Source organism: Esox lucius, chromosome 17 (assembly GCF_011004845.1).
Source record: "Esox lucius isolate fEsoLuc1 chromosome 17, fEsoLuc1.pri, whole genome shotgun sequence".
In the NCBI taxonomy this organism is placed as follows: Eukaryota; Metazoa; Chordata; class Actinopteri; order Esociformes; family Esocidae; genus Esox; species Esox lucius.
The window spans coordinates 44248982-44263055 of NC_047585.1; the positions used below are offsets into that span (position 1 = coordinate 44248982).

At 47.9% G+C, this 14074-nt stretch overlaps 1 protein-coding gene across 1 annotated transcript in view; it reads left to right on the forward strand.

Annotated features, from left to right (window-relative positions):
* Positions 1-14074, forward strand: part of igf1rb (insulin-like growth factor 1b receptor) — a 70960-nt gene that overhangs the window by 50547 nt on the left and 6339 nt on the right. Inside the window, exons 8-21 of the mRNA XM_029113977.2 lie at positions 385-511; positions 1490-1725; positions 2102-2269; positions 3733-3940; positions 5802-6091; positions 6957-7090; positions 7296-7461; positions 7571-7670; positions 8567-8637; positions 8748-8977; positions 9328-9435; positions 11659-11824; positions 12184-12313; positions 13016-13150. Coding sequence (XP_028969810.1) covers positions 385-511; positions 1490-1725; positions 2102-2269; positions 3733-3940; positions 5802-6091; positions 6957-7090; positions 7296-7461; positions 7571-7670; positions 8567-8637; positions 8748-8977; positions 9328-9435; positions 11659-11824; positions 12184-12313; positions 13016-13150 — 2269 coding nt within the window. The remainder of the gene's footprint in view (positions 1-384; positions 512-1489; positions 1726-2101; positions 2270-3732; positions 3941-5801; positions 6092-6956; positions 7091-7295; positions 7462-7570; positions 7671-8566; positions 8638-8747; positions 8978-9327; positions 9436-11658; positions 11825-12183; positions 12314-13015; positions 13151-14074) is intronic.

The following is a 14074-nucleotide window of genomic DNA, read 5'->3' on the forward strand; positions in this document are numbered from 1 at the left end:
CAGCACAATTATTTTACAACATTTGAGTATTGCTGTGTAAAGAGAACTTTAAAGGGTGCTTCTCTTGTTTTGAGCAAAACATGTTGGTCAAATCAAGTGAAAGTGAAGTGATTGCTTTTTTTATAGCCTATATGTTCTAACAACAAATTTAACATCAGCAAATATGATACTGCGCCTACTGAAGTGCAAATATTATAAATATGAAGTTTAGCTAGTTTGACTATGAAGTTTGCTTAATGTCAGACCTGTAAAACAATGGACTGGTTGGTAGTATTAACCATTAGTTCAGATGATGGTTAAATGCATTTTAAAATGGGTTACATTTGGAAAAAGAAAATGTCAGATTAACTGAAGTGTGAATTTGGTCATTCATTGTGTTACCAGGTGAGAGTAAGGTCTTGCGGTTCAAGTCCAACAGCACGATGTCTAACCGTATCAAGCTGACATGGCAACGCTACAAACCCCCTGACTACCGAGACCTCATCTCGTTCATACTTTACTACAAGGAGGCGTAAGTCAGCCTTCAGTTGTACGCCTCTGTCCGTCTGGTCCTGTCTCTCTGTCCGTCTGGTCCTGTCTCTCTGTCCGTCTGGTCCTGTCTCTCTGTCCGTCTGATCCTGTCTCTCTGTCCGTCTGGTCCTGTCTCTCTGTGTGAGCCTGTCTGTCTCTCTGTGTGAGCCTGTCTGTCTCTCTGTGTGAGCCTGTCTGTCTCTCTGTGTGAGCCTGTCTGTCTCTCTGTGTGAGCCTGTCTGTCTGTCCGTGTGAGCCTGTCTGTCTGTCCGTGTGAGCCTGTCTGTCTGTCCGTGTGAGCCTGTCTGTCCGTGTGAGCCTGTCTGTCCGTGTGAGCCTGTCTGTCCGTGTGAGCCTGCCTGTCCGTGTGAGCCTGCCTGTCTGTCTGTCCGTGTGAGCCTGCCTGTCTGTCTGTCCGTGTGAGCCTGCCTGTCTGTCTGTCCGTGTGAGCCTGCCTGTCTGTCCGTCCGTGTGAGCCTGCCTGTCTGTCCGTCCGTGTGAGCCTGCCTGTCTGTCCGTCCGTGTGGGCCTGCCTGTCTGTCTGTCCGTCCGTGTGGGCCTGCCTGTCTGTCCGTCCGTGTGGGCCTGCCTGTCTGTCTGTCCGTCCGTGTGGGCCTGCCTGTCTGTCTGTCCGTCCGTGTGGGCCTGCCTGTCTGTCTGTCCGTCCGTGTGGGCCTGCCTGTCTGTCTGTCCGTCCGTGTGGGCCTGCCTGTCTGTGTGGAGGATCTGTCTGGTATTTAGGAGAAAGCCAATCTGCTTTCCTCTGAGATCTACACTCCTGTGGCATTAGTGCTAACAATGCACTGCATGCCTGACAATCTGCCCATCGCCCTGTCTGTCTGCTGCCTGCCTGTTTCTGTCTGTCTGCTAATTTTCTAGTCTGCCTGTCAGTATTCCTGTCGGTCTGTCTGCTTGACAGTATTCCTGTCTGTTTGCCTGCCAGTCCTGGCTGATAACTACTTTGAGCTCTGTCCTCCAGTCCTTACCAGAACATCACTGAGTTTGACGGCCAGGATGGCTGTGGGTCCAACAGTTGGAACATGGTGGATGTGGACCTTCCCCAGGATAAAGACTCAGACCCGGGAGTTCTGTTATCCCCGCTGAAGCCCTGGACCCAGTATGCCATCTATGTCAAGGCTATAACCCTGCTGGTTGAGGATAAACACATTCTGGGAGCTAAGAGTGAAATAGTCTACATCAGAACCAGTCCTTCAGGTCAGTCTGTATACAATAGTTCCCCATGTAGCAAACTAGATGGTCTACATGACAACCAGCTCCTCATGTATCTAGCTAGATGGTCTACATGACCACTGACTCATCATGTATCTGGGTTTATGGTCTACATGACCACCAGCTCCTCAAGTAGCTAGCAAGATGGTCTAAACGACCACCAACTTCTCATGTAGCTAGCTAAATGATCTACATGACCACCAGCTCCTCATGTAGCTAGCAAGATGGTCTACAAGACCACCAACTTCTCATGTAGCTAGGCTAGGTGGTCTACATGACCACCAGCTCCTCTGGTGGCTAGCTAGATGGTCTACATAACCACTTGGCAGAACCACCAACAACAACCTGTCACTTTCTGCAGCTCCGTCCATGCCCCTGGATGTGAGAGCATACTCCAATTCCTCCACCAACCTAGTGGTGCGCTGGTCCCCTCCCATCTCCCCCAATGGGAATGAGACCTACTACATGGTCCGCTGGCAGCAGCAGCCTGAAGACAAGGAATTGTACCAGCACAACTATTGCTCTAAAGGTTAGTACATCCTTCACACTAACCCTGACCCCTACAGACTGACCCCTGATCCTTACACACTGCCCCCCTGATCGTTAGTTACTAACCACGAAACACTGACCCCCTACCCCCTATACATTGACCTCCTAGACCATGTACACTAAACTCTACACTCACCCCCCCTGAACCCTACACACACACACACACCTCATGAACCCTACACACACACACACCCCATGAACCCTACAGCCTGGGGAACATTATAGCTATTGAGTTGTGACAGTTAGCTAGCTAGCTTCTTACCTTGGGTTGTCGCTCAGACAATGGGTACTTTCTTTATATCAAAGTAACCACTTACTGACAGTTCAACACAAACGTGCGCGTGCACAGACAAAGCCAGTTACTGTTCTCTGACCCCACTCTCTAGCTTGATACCACTTAGCTGCTCCGATCTTCGCCTCTGATTACGTTAAGAAACGTTGGGTACAAACATTTACCCGCCAGTGTGGCGGTTAGCCGTCTGAGATCTACTCGCCAAATGTAAGATCTACCTGCGTTTGGAGTTTGGTAGGTGTTCATTTCAGAACATTGACTGCATCTGATTCGGAAGTGAAGGCTTGAAGGGTGATGTGTCGGGTGAGGTTTAAGGGAGATGTGGCGGGTGAGATGTGAGGGTGATGTGGTGGGTGATGTCCTGGTTTATCAGCTGAGTAGGGGGCATGGTCCAGGGTCAGCAAACATCAGAGCAGATAGAACCTTAAAAAAATTGAATCAGAGTTGGATGGGCTTGACTGCTCTGGTGTTGCAGAAAGAGATGAGTCGTTTGTCAGTGATATAGTTATGTATGAGGCGAAAGAGATGAGTCGTTTGTCAGTGATGTGAGTTATGTATGAGGCGAAAGAGATGAGTCGTTTGTCAGTGATGTGAGTTATGTATGAGGCGAAAGAGATGAGTCGTTTGTCAGTGATGTGAGTTATGTATGAGGCGAAAGAGATGAGTCGTTTGTCAGTGATGTGAGTTATGTATGAGGCGAAAGAGATGAGTCGTTTGTCAGTGATGTGAGTTATTTATGAGGCGAAAGAGATGAGTCGTTTGTCAGTGATGTGAGTTATTTATGAGGCGAAAGAGATGAGTCGTTTGGGTCATGGAACAGATCTCACCTTAGCTGTCCCTATACAGAGGTAAGCTAGCTAACAAACTAGCTAAAGATGTTTAACTTCATTGGCTAGCTAGCAACAATTCAGGGTAAGGGTAAGCCAACTACATAAACAACAACAGGCTGAGGAGTGGACAAAAGCAAAAAACCCTGAACACAAATGAAAGAACAGGTGCCGAGTGCGTAACATCGCAGACGAGGCGAAGGGTCAGGGGTCATGAGCGGCAGTCCAACGTGATTTCAGCATATATTTTCACCCGGAAGAACAGTGTTATTGTGAACTCATAATGCGTCCTAATGTTAACGGTTTTGGTGTTGCGTCTGTCAGAGCTGAAAATCCCCATCCGCATAGCTGCCACGGGCGTGACGGACATGGAGGAGGAGCTGAAGCCCACCAGGCCAGACACGGAGGGAGGGGACAAGCCCGCCTGCTGTCCCTGTCCCAAATCGGTTGGGGACCTGGAGGCAGAGGCCGCCGACGCCTCCTACAGAAAAGTATTTGAGAACTTCCTCCACAACTCCATCTTCACCCCCAGGTAAGCCCATGCACACTGGCTAACAGGCACACACACGCGCGCCCAACCACACACACACACACACACACACACACACACACACACACACACACACACACACACACACGCGCGCGCGCCCAACCACACACACACACACACACACACACACACACACGCGCGCGCCCAACCACACACAAGCCAGGCTGTGGTCCTGACTGGTCATGCTCAGTAAATGTTGACCAAATACGGGCATTCTTATTGGACCAATTGAGTTTACACATCCTCACATATTTTAACTGTCCGGTTGTAGATGTCAGAGTGCTGTCAGGGGAGTTTCTTTGATTCCAAAAAGTTTTGAGGGAGTTTTTCCGATTAGATTGTTGGTTTGTGAAGTGACTCAGCAGAATAGCCAGCCCAGTGTCCCAAAACGGCACCCTGTTTGCTGAAGGATGTAGGCAGAATGGTGCGCTCTGTAGGGAATAATAGTGTGTCATTTGAAACTGTTAGTTGGAACTGCATTGAGAGGCCAAGTGTTCAGTTACAACCGGTCCCTCATCAAAACACTGTTCTAGTAGAATCTGGGTTAGTGTTCCGATCTAAGCTGCTCACCAAACCCTCCGCCTGGTTCTCCCTCTAATTGCTGCTTGTGTGTATTACTGGGTAGGTAAAACATGAAAAGAATTAGATGCCAATCTTCGTTAGGACATCTTGACCCGCCGAGATCACACCAAACTAATCGGGATTCTGTAGCCAATTTCTGTGATTAGATCCAGGAGAAAAACAAAGTCCTGCCTGGCTAAGAATGTTTCTGTAACCTAGAAGGATGTGATACTGATGATGTTAAATGTGGAAATCATTCCGTGGCTAAATATTCCCAGATTTTCATAAAACCGCCACATGTGATCCCGAGTCTCTGTATCACAAAATGTAGCGCGAGGACAAAGAGTATGTTACAGTACAAAGGGCTTCAATTGCCGTGGGGGGGGGCACTCTGGGGGGGAAACTGAAACGTTCCTCTAGGGTCTCGCAAAAAAGCATCCCGTTTTCCCTGATTTGGATGTTTTAAACGTGGTCGTCAAACGCCAGCGAATTGGATCGGGATTCGGGGAGAGACGAGCAGAGGGAATGGAATGAGGAGGAGGTTGAAAGAGGAGGAAATGACTCCTGGTGTAGTGTGGCAGCTCCTCTCACACACGGCCATGGTGGAGTCTGCCAGGGACTGTAGAGGAAGCCCATCTGGAATAATAATGAAACAGAGGAGATCCCCTGAAGCTCTACGACTGATTCAAACATCAATGAACAGACCGACTGGCAGAGAGCCAGCTGACAGGGAGGGGGATTCTGGGCTTGCTCTCTCTCGTGCACGCACATATATACACACACACACACACACACCTGACCCTTATCTGGAGCATGCAGGAAGTTCATAGGTACCAAATGAAAAAGGTGTACTGCATTATTCCCTATTTCCTATATAGTCCACTACTTTAGACCACCCTATATTATACATTTCTATAGGCCACCCTATTCCCTATTTAGTCCACTTCTATAGGCCACCCTATTCCCTATTTAGTCCACTTCTATAGGCCACCCTATTCCCTATTTAGTCCACTTCTATAGGCCACCCTATTACCTATATAGTCCACTAATTAAGACCAATCTCTTTCCTGTATGGTACACCACTTCAGACCAATCTCTTTCCTGTATGGTACACCACTTCAGACCAATCTCTTTCCTGTATGGTACACCACTTCAGACCAATCTCTTTCCTGTATGGTACACCACTTCAGACCAATCTCTTTCCTGTGTGGTACACCACTTCAGGCCACATGTGTAACCACATTACTATGAAATATCAGAATGTAAAAACACTTCTGTTCAGACCTCCAGACCGCCGGCGGAGGGATCTGTTTGGCGTGGCGAACCGTACCTCGCTCCACCGTGGCGCAGCGTACCCCAACGCCTCGTCCCCTGACCCTTGGGCCAACGCGACGGAGGCGGAGTTGGCCGACAGGGAGTATGAGTTTCTGCAGCAAGCAGTGAGCGAGCGGGAACTGCAGATCGCCGGGCTGCAGCCGTTCACCGTTTACCGGATCGACGTCCACGCCTGTAACAAGCAGGTGAACCGGTGCAGTGCAGCAGAGTTTGTGTTCTCCCGCACCAAACCAGCAGGTATGGCTCAGTTCACTGTACATCAACACCAAGTAGGGCCTGTCCTTTATCTGATGAGACCTGCTGTCAGTGTCGTTTATCATATATCCAGTAGGACATACTGTCTGTCCTGTATTCTAGAGAACCCTGTTCTAACATACTGTCTGTCCTGTATTCTAGAGAACCCTGTTCTAACATACTGTCTGTCCTGTATTCCAGAGAACCCTGTTCTAACATACTGTCTGTTCTGTATTCTAGAGAACCCTGTTCTAACATACTGTCTGTCCTGTATTCTAGAGAACCCTGTTCTAACATACTGTCTGTCCTGTATTCTAGAGAACCCTGTTCTAACATACTGTCTGTTCTGTATTCTAGAGAACCATGTTCTAACATACTGTCTGTCCTGTATCCCAGAGAAGCCTGTTCTAACACGTCTGTCTGTCTGTCCTGTATCCCAGAGAAGCCTGTTCTAACACGTCTGTCTGTCTGTCTGTCCTGTATCCCAGAGAAGCCTGTTCTAACACGTCTGTCTGTCTGTCTGTCCTGTATCCCAGAGAAGCCTGTTCTAACACGTCTGTCTGTCTGTCTGTCCTGTATCCCAGAGAAGCCTGTTCTAACACGTCTGTCTGTCTGTCTGTCCTGTATCCCAGAGAAGCCTGTTCTAACACGTCTGTCTGTCTGTCTGTCCTGTATCCCAGAGAAGCCTGTTCTAACACGTCTGTCTGTCTGTCTGTCCTGTATCCCAGAGAAGCCTGTTCTAACACGTCTGTCTGTCTGTCTGTCCTGTATCCCAGAGAAGCCTGTTCTAACACGTCTGTCTGTCTGTCTGTCCTGTATCCCAGAGAAGCCTGTTCTAACACGTCTGTCTGTCTGTCCTGTATCCCAGAGAAGGCTGATGATATCCCAGGCCCCGTGAAATGGACAGGAGAGGATGACTCTGTGTTTCTCCGCTGGCCTCAACCCTCATCCCCCAATGGACTCATCCTTATGTACGAGATCAAGTTCAGACTGGGCACAGAGGTAGGAGACCACTGAAATTGTTGTGCAACAATAAAATTGTGTGATACTTAAGAAATGTTTCATGTGACAATTTACCTGGGGCCAGCCATAGATCAACCAGTCACACAGTGAATCTGACTCACCAATGAACTCACAAGCTGTATACTTGAAAGGTGCATCAAAAAAAGTATGTTAACCATCTGTGTTTCCGCGTGTGTGTTTCCAGTCGGAGAAGCATGAGTGTGTGTCCCGCCAGCTGTACCGAGAGCAGCGCGGTGCCCGGTTGGGTAACCTTGGACCCGGTAACTACTCGGCCCGGGTGCGGGCAACCTCCCTGGCGGGTAACGGATCCTGGACTGAGCCCATGTCCTTCTACGTGGTGCAGGCCGAACGTAAGATATGGTCTTCATCTTGTTATGGCGCTTTCCCCCAAATGTATGGCTGGAATCTGGAATACTCCTGGAGTCAAGACGGATAAATGTTCTTGTAACTGTCTTCCAGGCTATAATGAGAACTATCTCTACATCATGGTGTTGGTTCCTGTTCTGTCAGTCCTCATCATCTGTCTGCTGATTACATTCATCATCGTCAACAGAAAGAAGTAAGTATGTCGGTCCCTGTCTGTCTCTGTATACCCACTACTATAGACCACCTTATTCCCCATATAGTCCATTACTATAGACCACCTTATTCCCTATATAGTCCACTACTATAGACCACCTTATTCCCCATATAGTCCATTACTATAGACCACCTTATTCCCTATATAGTCCACTACTATAGACCACCTTATTCCTTATATAGTCCACTACTATAGACCACCTTATTCACTATATAGTCCACTACTATAGACCACCTTATTCCTTATATAGTCCACTACTATAGACCACCTTATTCACTATATAGTCCACTACTATAGACCACCTTATTCCCTATATAGTCCACTACTATAGACCACCTTATTCACTATATAGTCCACTACTATAGACCACCTTATTCACTATATAGTCCACTACTATAGACCACCTTATTCACTATATAGTCCACTACTATAGACCACCTTATTCCCTATATAGTCCACTACTATAGACCACCTTATTCCCTATATAGTCCACTACTATAGACCACCTTATTCCCTATATAGTCCACTACTATAGACCACCTTATTCCCCATATAGTCCACTACTATAGACCACCTTATTCCCCATATAGTCCACCACTATAGACCACCTTATTCCCCATATAGTCCACTACTATAGACCACCTTATTCCCCATATAGTCCACTACTATAGACCACCTTATTCCCCATATAGTCCACTACTATAGACCACCTTATTCCCCATATAGTCCACTACTATAGACCACCTTATTCCCTATATAGTCCACTACTATAGACCACCTTATTCCTACTTTAGACTGGTGTTCCTTAGGTAGTGTACTTGTGTTGCCCAGAGCCACAGTAACCCTGCTGACCTGACCTCTGGGTGTGTTTTCAGGAACAGCGACCGGTTGGGTAATGGGGTTCTGTATGCGTCAGTCAACCCGGAGTACTTCAGCGCTGCAGAGAGTGAGTCACCCCGACCAGACCACCTGCTGGACCCAGCGGGTGTCGTACAGCACCTGTCTGACACCCCTCCCGTGGGTGGATGTGTATTCACCCTGTCCTGTCCTCTACAGTGTACGTGCCGGACGAGTGGGAGGTGGCGAGGGAGAAGATCACAATGAGCCGCGAGCTGGGCCAGGGCTCTTTTGGCATGGTGTACGAGGGCATCGCTAAGGGCGTGGTCAAGGACGAGGCGGAGACCCGCGTGGCCATCAAGACGGTCAACGAGTCAGCCAGCATGAGGGAGAGGATCGAGTTTCTGAATGAAGCCTCCGTCATGAAGGAATTCAACTGTCATCACGTGGTGAGCCAGGCGGACAACGCGTTCACGCGCGCTCACATGCGCTCCCACGTGCACACACACAAAAGCACTCACACGCAATCAGCCAGGGTGACTCATCACAGCAGATCAGACACGCTTTTCTGTACGTAGGTGAGATTTTTTTCTGCAATATCTGGAGCCCAAATAAGTGTCCTCTATGTCAGGAAAAAACCTTTGTGTCTGATGTCAGAAAGTTCCAGATGTGATGTCATAAACATAAATAAGTGTCTTCTATGTCAGGAAAAACCTTTGTGTCTGATGTCAGAATGTTCCGAATGTGATGTCACAAACTGGCCCAGGAATGTAATGTCTGTGTGCTGTGATTGGTGCAGGTGCGTCTGCTGGGAGTGGTTTCTCAGGGCCAGCCCACCCTGGTCATCATGGAGTTGATGACTAAAGGAGACCTGAAGAGTTACCTGAGATCGCTGCGAGCTAAAGACGTAAGTCACCCTTAACCCCTGGTGGCCTGAGATAAGACAGAAGTTTCCCCTAATTCTTAACCTTTAACCTCTAACTACTTGAGTTTAAAAATCCAAGTTAACCCCTGACCGTTAAATCTGTGTCTCCTGAGATCATGTAGGCAAAATAAAAGATGGTTTCATATGCAGATCTGCAAAGGGTTTATCCGGTTGCAATCTCCACCACACTTCAGGACTCCAGACACCCTTTTTTTCTTGGCTTTTCGAGTAACATGTTTAATTAGCCACATGAAATACAGCGACAAAAGAGCGAACCCAGCAAGAAGGCAGAGATCATAGTGAAATTCAACACTGTAATATGCCATTGACAGAGTTGTGATCCAGATGGTTCTGCATAAACAAGCCTTCTTATTTCAGGGGCATCATAGAGGATGATTAAACAAAACCCGTTCTGTCCTACAGGACGCGGGCATCTCCCTTGGAGACCTGCGGATCGCGAGCTGGAGGTCACTCGTGAGACCTTTCAATGGCCTTGCTACTGATGTGGGGTTAATGAACAATCAATTATTTCAGGAAATGCTCTGCAGTTTGCTCACCGCCCCCGCAGCTGTCAATCGTTTTGAAGTTGTAACTAGACCTCATTGTAAATGCATTAGGAAATACACTGTTGTATGCCTAGTAGTTCAAATGTACCTCTTGTCATCAATAACCTGTCCAATTATGACTGGTTGTTCTGAGGGAGCTGACCACAGCCTTACTGACCCAAATGACTGAGAACATTTGACAGATTTGTTGTCAGTAATAAGAGCTGAACTTTCCATCACTAGACCTTATTGACCACAGGTTTTACTAAAATCTAAGATTATAATAGCTAAATCAACCAAGAAAAATCGAATATAAAAAACCTGAATGTTCTCTATAAGGTTATTGCTGTAAAAAAGAATGTGTTATTGGTATACTTGGTAACATAAAAATAAAATGAGCTTGAATGGCTGTATGCTTAATTAGTATTCTCAACAAAAAAACATGGAGTAAGGGACAGCTGTCTATACTCAATCTATTGAAACTACCAAAATAGTCTTTATGGAGGGAAAATAATCAGCAAAATATTTCTTTTGCTCTAATTATTATCTAATATATTTTCTTGGGGGGGGCGACTCCCTCATATGTCAGCACCACCAACTGAAAGATTTTGTGACACCTGTGTAAAATGTAAGCCTTGGGCCACACCCTCATCGCCAATGTCATGGAAACGTCTGCACATGCTCAGAGACAGGTCACATGGTCTTACAGCCGTGTGCCACTGAACATGTGCATGCCATCAATGACACCCACTGCTTCCATGTTGTCACAATGGGAACACTGTTTTAGTCTTGTGGCTGGAGCCAGAAGCCATTGGAGAAATCAGCGCAAAATGCCGTGGGGGGGGGTAGATTGTTTATATCTATCTCTAATGAGGAAACCGAAAGCTCTTAAAAACTCTATCTCTCTCGCTAACGAACAGGAAACCGATAGCTCTTAACTACTGTATCTCTAACGAAGAGGAAACCGATAGCTCTTAACTACTGTATCTTTAACAAAGAGGAAACCGATAGCTCTTAACTACTGTATCTCAAATGAACAGGAAACAGAAAGGTCTTAACCACTGTATCTCAAACGAACAGGAAACAGAAAGGTCTTAACCACTGTATCTCTAACGAAGAGGAAACAGAAAGGTCTTAACCACTGTATCTCTAACGAAGAGGAAACAGAAAGGTCTTAACCACTGTATCTCTAACGAAGAGGAAACCGATAGCTCTTAACTACTGTATCTCTAACGAAGAGGAAACCGATAGCTCTTAACTACTGTATCTCTAATGAAGAGGAAACCGATAGCTCTTAACCACTGTATCTCAAACGAACAGGAAACAGAAAGGTCTTAACCACTGTATCTCAAACGAACAGGAAACAGAAAAGTCTTAACCACTGTATCTCTAACGAAGAGGAAACCGATAGCTCTTAACTACTGTATCTCTAACGAAGAGGAAACCGATAGCTCTTAACTACTGTATCTCTAATGAACAGGAAACCGATAGCTCTTAACCACTGTATCTCAAACGAACAGGAAACAGAAAGGTCTTAACCACTGTATCTCAAACGAACAGGAAACAGAAAAGTCTTAACCACTGTATCTCTAACGAAGAGGAAACAGAAAGGTCTTAACCACTGTGTCTCTAAGTCCCCCCTCTTTCCTCTTCCTTGAAGGCATCCCAGTCCAACAGATTGAACCTTCCTCCACTGAAGAAGATGATTCAGATGGCTGGGCAGATAGCAGATGGCATGTCTTACCTCAACGCTAACAAGTTCGTCCACAGAGACCTGGCTGCCAGGAACTGCATGGTGGCTGAGGACTACACTGTGAAGATAGGAGGTAAAGACATGCGGCGGTGCATTCGTGTTAACACGCCTACGTGGGGCAACCATGCAACCCCTCTGACCCTACCAGGTCTGAGCTTGATTGTCTCTGTCCTACCTGCTATTGCGGCATAAACCAGTCCCTGGTTACAGTGAAATGTGCCCGGTGGGCCTGGTTTAGGGAGTTGACTGAGGCCTCTGGTGGAACTACTCCGACAAGCTCAGCAGGCACACAAACACAACACTACACACACTGAAGAAAGGAAAATGAGACTAGATGAGTGTCGTTTAGATAGTTTTTCGATGAAACCCGCTCGTATTACAGGTATAGTGTGAAGATCAGCATTTTGAAAGGGTTTCACTGTTTCTGTGTAGATTTCGGGATGACCAGAGACATCTACGAGACCGACTACTATCGGAAGGGAGGAAAAGGCTTGCTTCCTGTCCGATGGATGTCGCCGGAGTCCCTCAAAGACGGAGTGTTTACCACCAACTCTGATGTCTGGTAACCACACTGCACCTGTTCATTTCACTGACCACTAGGGGAGCTGGCTGGGTGGAGTGGTCCCATCTGACCCACTGACCTCTAGGGGAGCTGGCTGGGTGGAGTGGTCCCATCTGACCCACTGACCTCTAGGGGAGCTGGCTGGGTGGAGTGGTCCCATCTGACCCACTGACCTCTAGGGGAGCTGGCTGGGTGGAGTGGTCCCATCTGACCCACTGACCTCTAGGGGAGCTGGCTGGGTGGAGTGGTCCCATCTGACCCACTGACCTCTAGGGGAGCTGGCTGGGTGGAGTGGTCCCATCTGACCCACTGACCTCTAGGGGAGCTGCCTGGGTGGAGTGGTCCCATCTGACCCAGATTAGAACCACAGACTCTCTCTCTCTCTCTCTCCTTGTGTCTCTCTCCCTCTCTTGTCCTCTTTCTCATTCTTCCTCTCTGCCTGCACACTCTCCCATCTCTCCCTCATCATCCCTGTCTCTTTCTTTGCCTCTTTCTCTCTCCCCTCATCTCTCCCTCTCTTTTTCTCCCATTTGTCGTCTTTCCCCCCCCCTTTTCACCCATTCTGTCTCTCTCTTCTGTTGCTACTTGATTTTTCAGAGCAGGTTTGGTCTGGTCTGCTGTGAATCCACTACTCCTGGTGTTAATTACATACAACATGTTTGGGTGTGTGTGTGACATGTGTTCCGGTCTCGATGTGTGCAGGTCCTTTGGGGTGGTGCTGTGGGAGATCGCCACGCTAGCAGAGCAGCCCTACCAGGGCCTGTCTAATGAACAGGTTCTGCGCTTTGTCATGGAAGGAGGACTTTTGGACAAACCTGACAACTGCCCTGACATGCTGTGAGTCTCACAAACACACACCTTCCTTACACACAGATAATGTACACACACCTTCCTTACACACAGATAATGTACACACACCACCTGTGAATAAAGCATGGTGTGGCCCGTCAGGAGGTCAAGATGTCTTAAGGTCAGGGATGATTTCTCCTTAACACCTCGGCGAACGGCTGAGTATGCGCTGTGCTGGTCCTGTGCTTCCATCTGGACTTGTTTAGTCTTTACCCGTGTCGTTAACTTAGCTGCCGCGGTTACCGTGGTGACAGTGCGACACTCCCTCTACGGCAGTCGTCTGCCGAGAGTTCCGGTCCAAGACGGTCTTCTCCCGAGGTGATCTGTTTGGTCAAAAGACCAATTATCGAAAAAAGGTCAGCTGGGCTGTCTGAGCCCCGCCTGATCATAGGCCGCCCCAAAGAGCCGCCCAGTCATCCAGGACAGGCGGCGTTCGGACTGTCATTACGTCGGCTCTGTCTGTGGCCTGGCTCATCTCAGACACACAGGCCAGCCTCTATTTATGCCGTTTGTTTGGTCCTGGACTGGAGACTGGCGCCTCGCCACGTGAGTCCGGAGGTAGCTGAGGGGGGTGGCCTGTAGGAGCTCCGAGTTATTTGGTTTCGGCAGCTCTGCTCTCTTGAGGTATTCTTAGCTTGTTAGTGTGTAATTAAAGGTGTGGTGAGAAGGAATGTTCCCACCACTGCCCGAGACACACAGAATGTTATTGTTTTTGTTGTTTTTGTTCTGAAGGACAGGGTTCCTCCAATACCACAGGGTTCCACTAACACTGTAGCACACGTTTCCCCTATCACCATAGGACCGTAGGGTTCCTCTAACAGGCGCTGCTGGGTACCAGGTGGCTCCAACACACTGTCTGATTTTACTGATTGGTTGAAAACATGTTGATCAGAGGAACCCAGGCTGAAAACC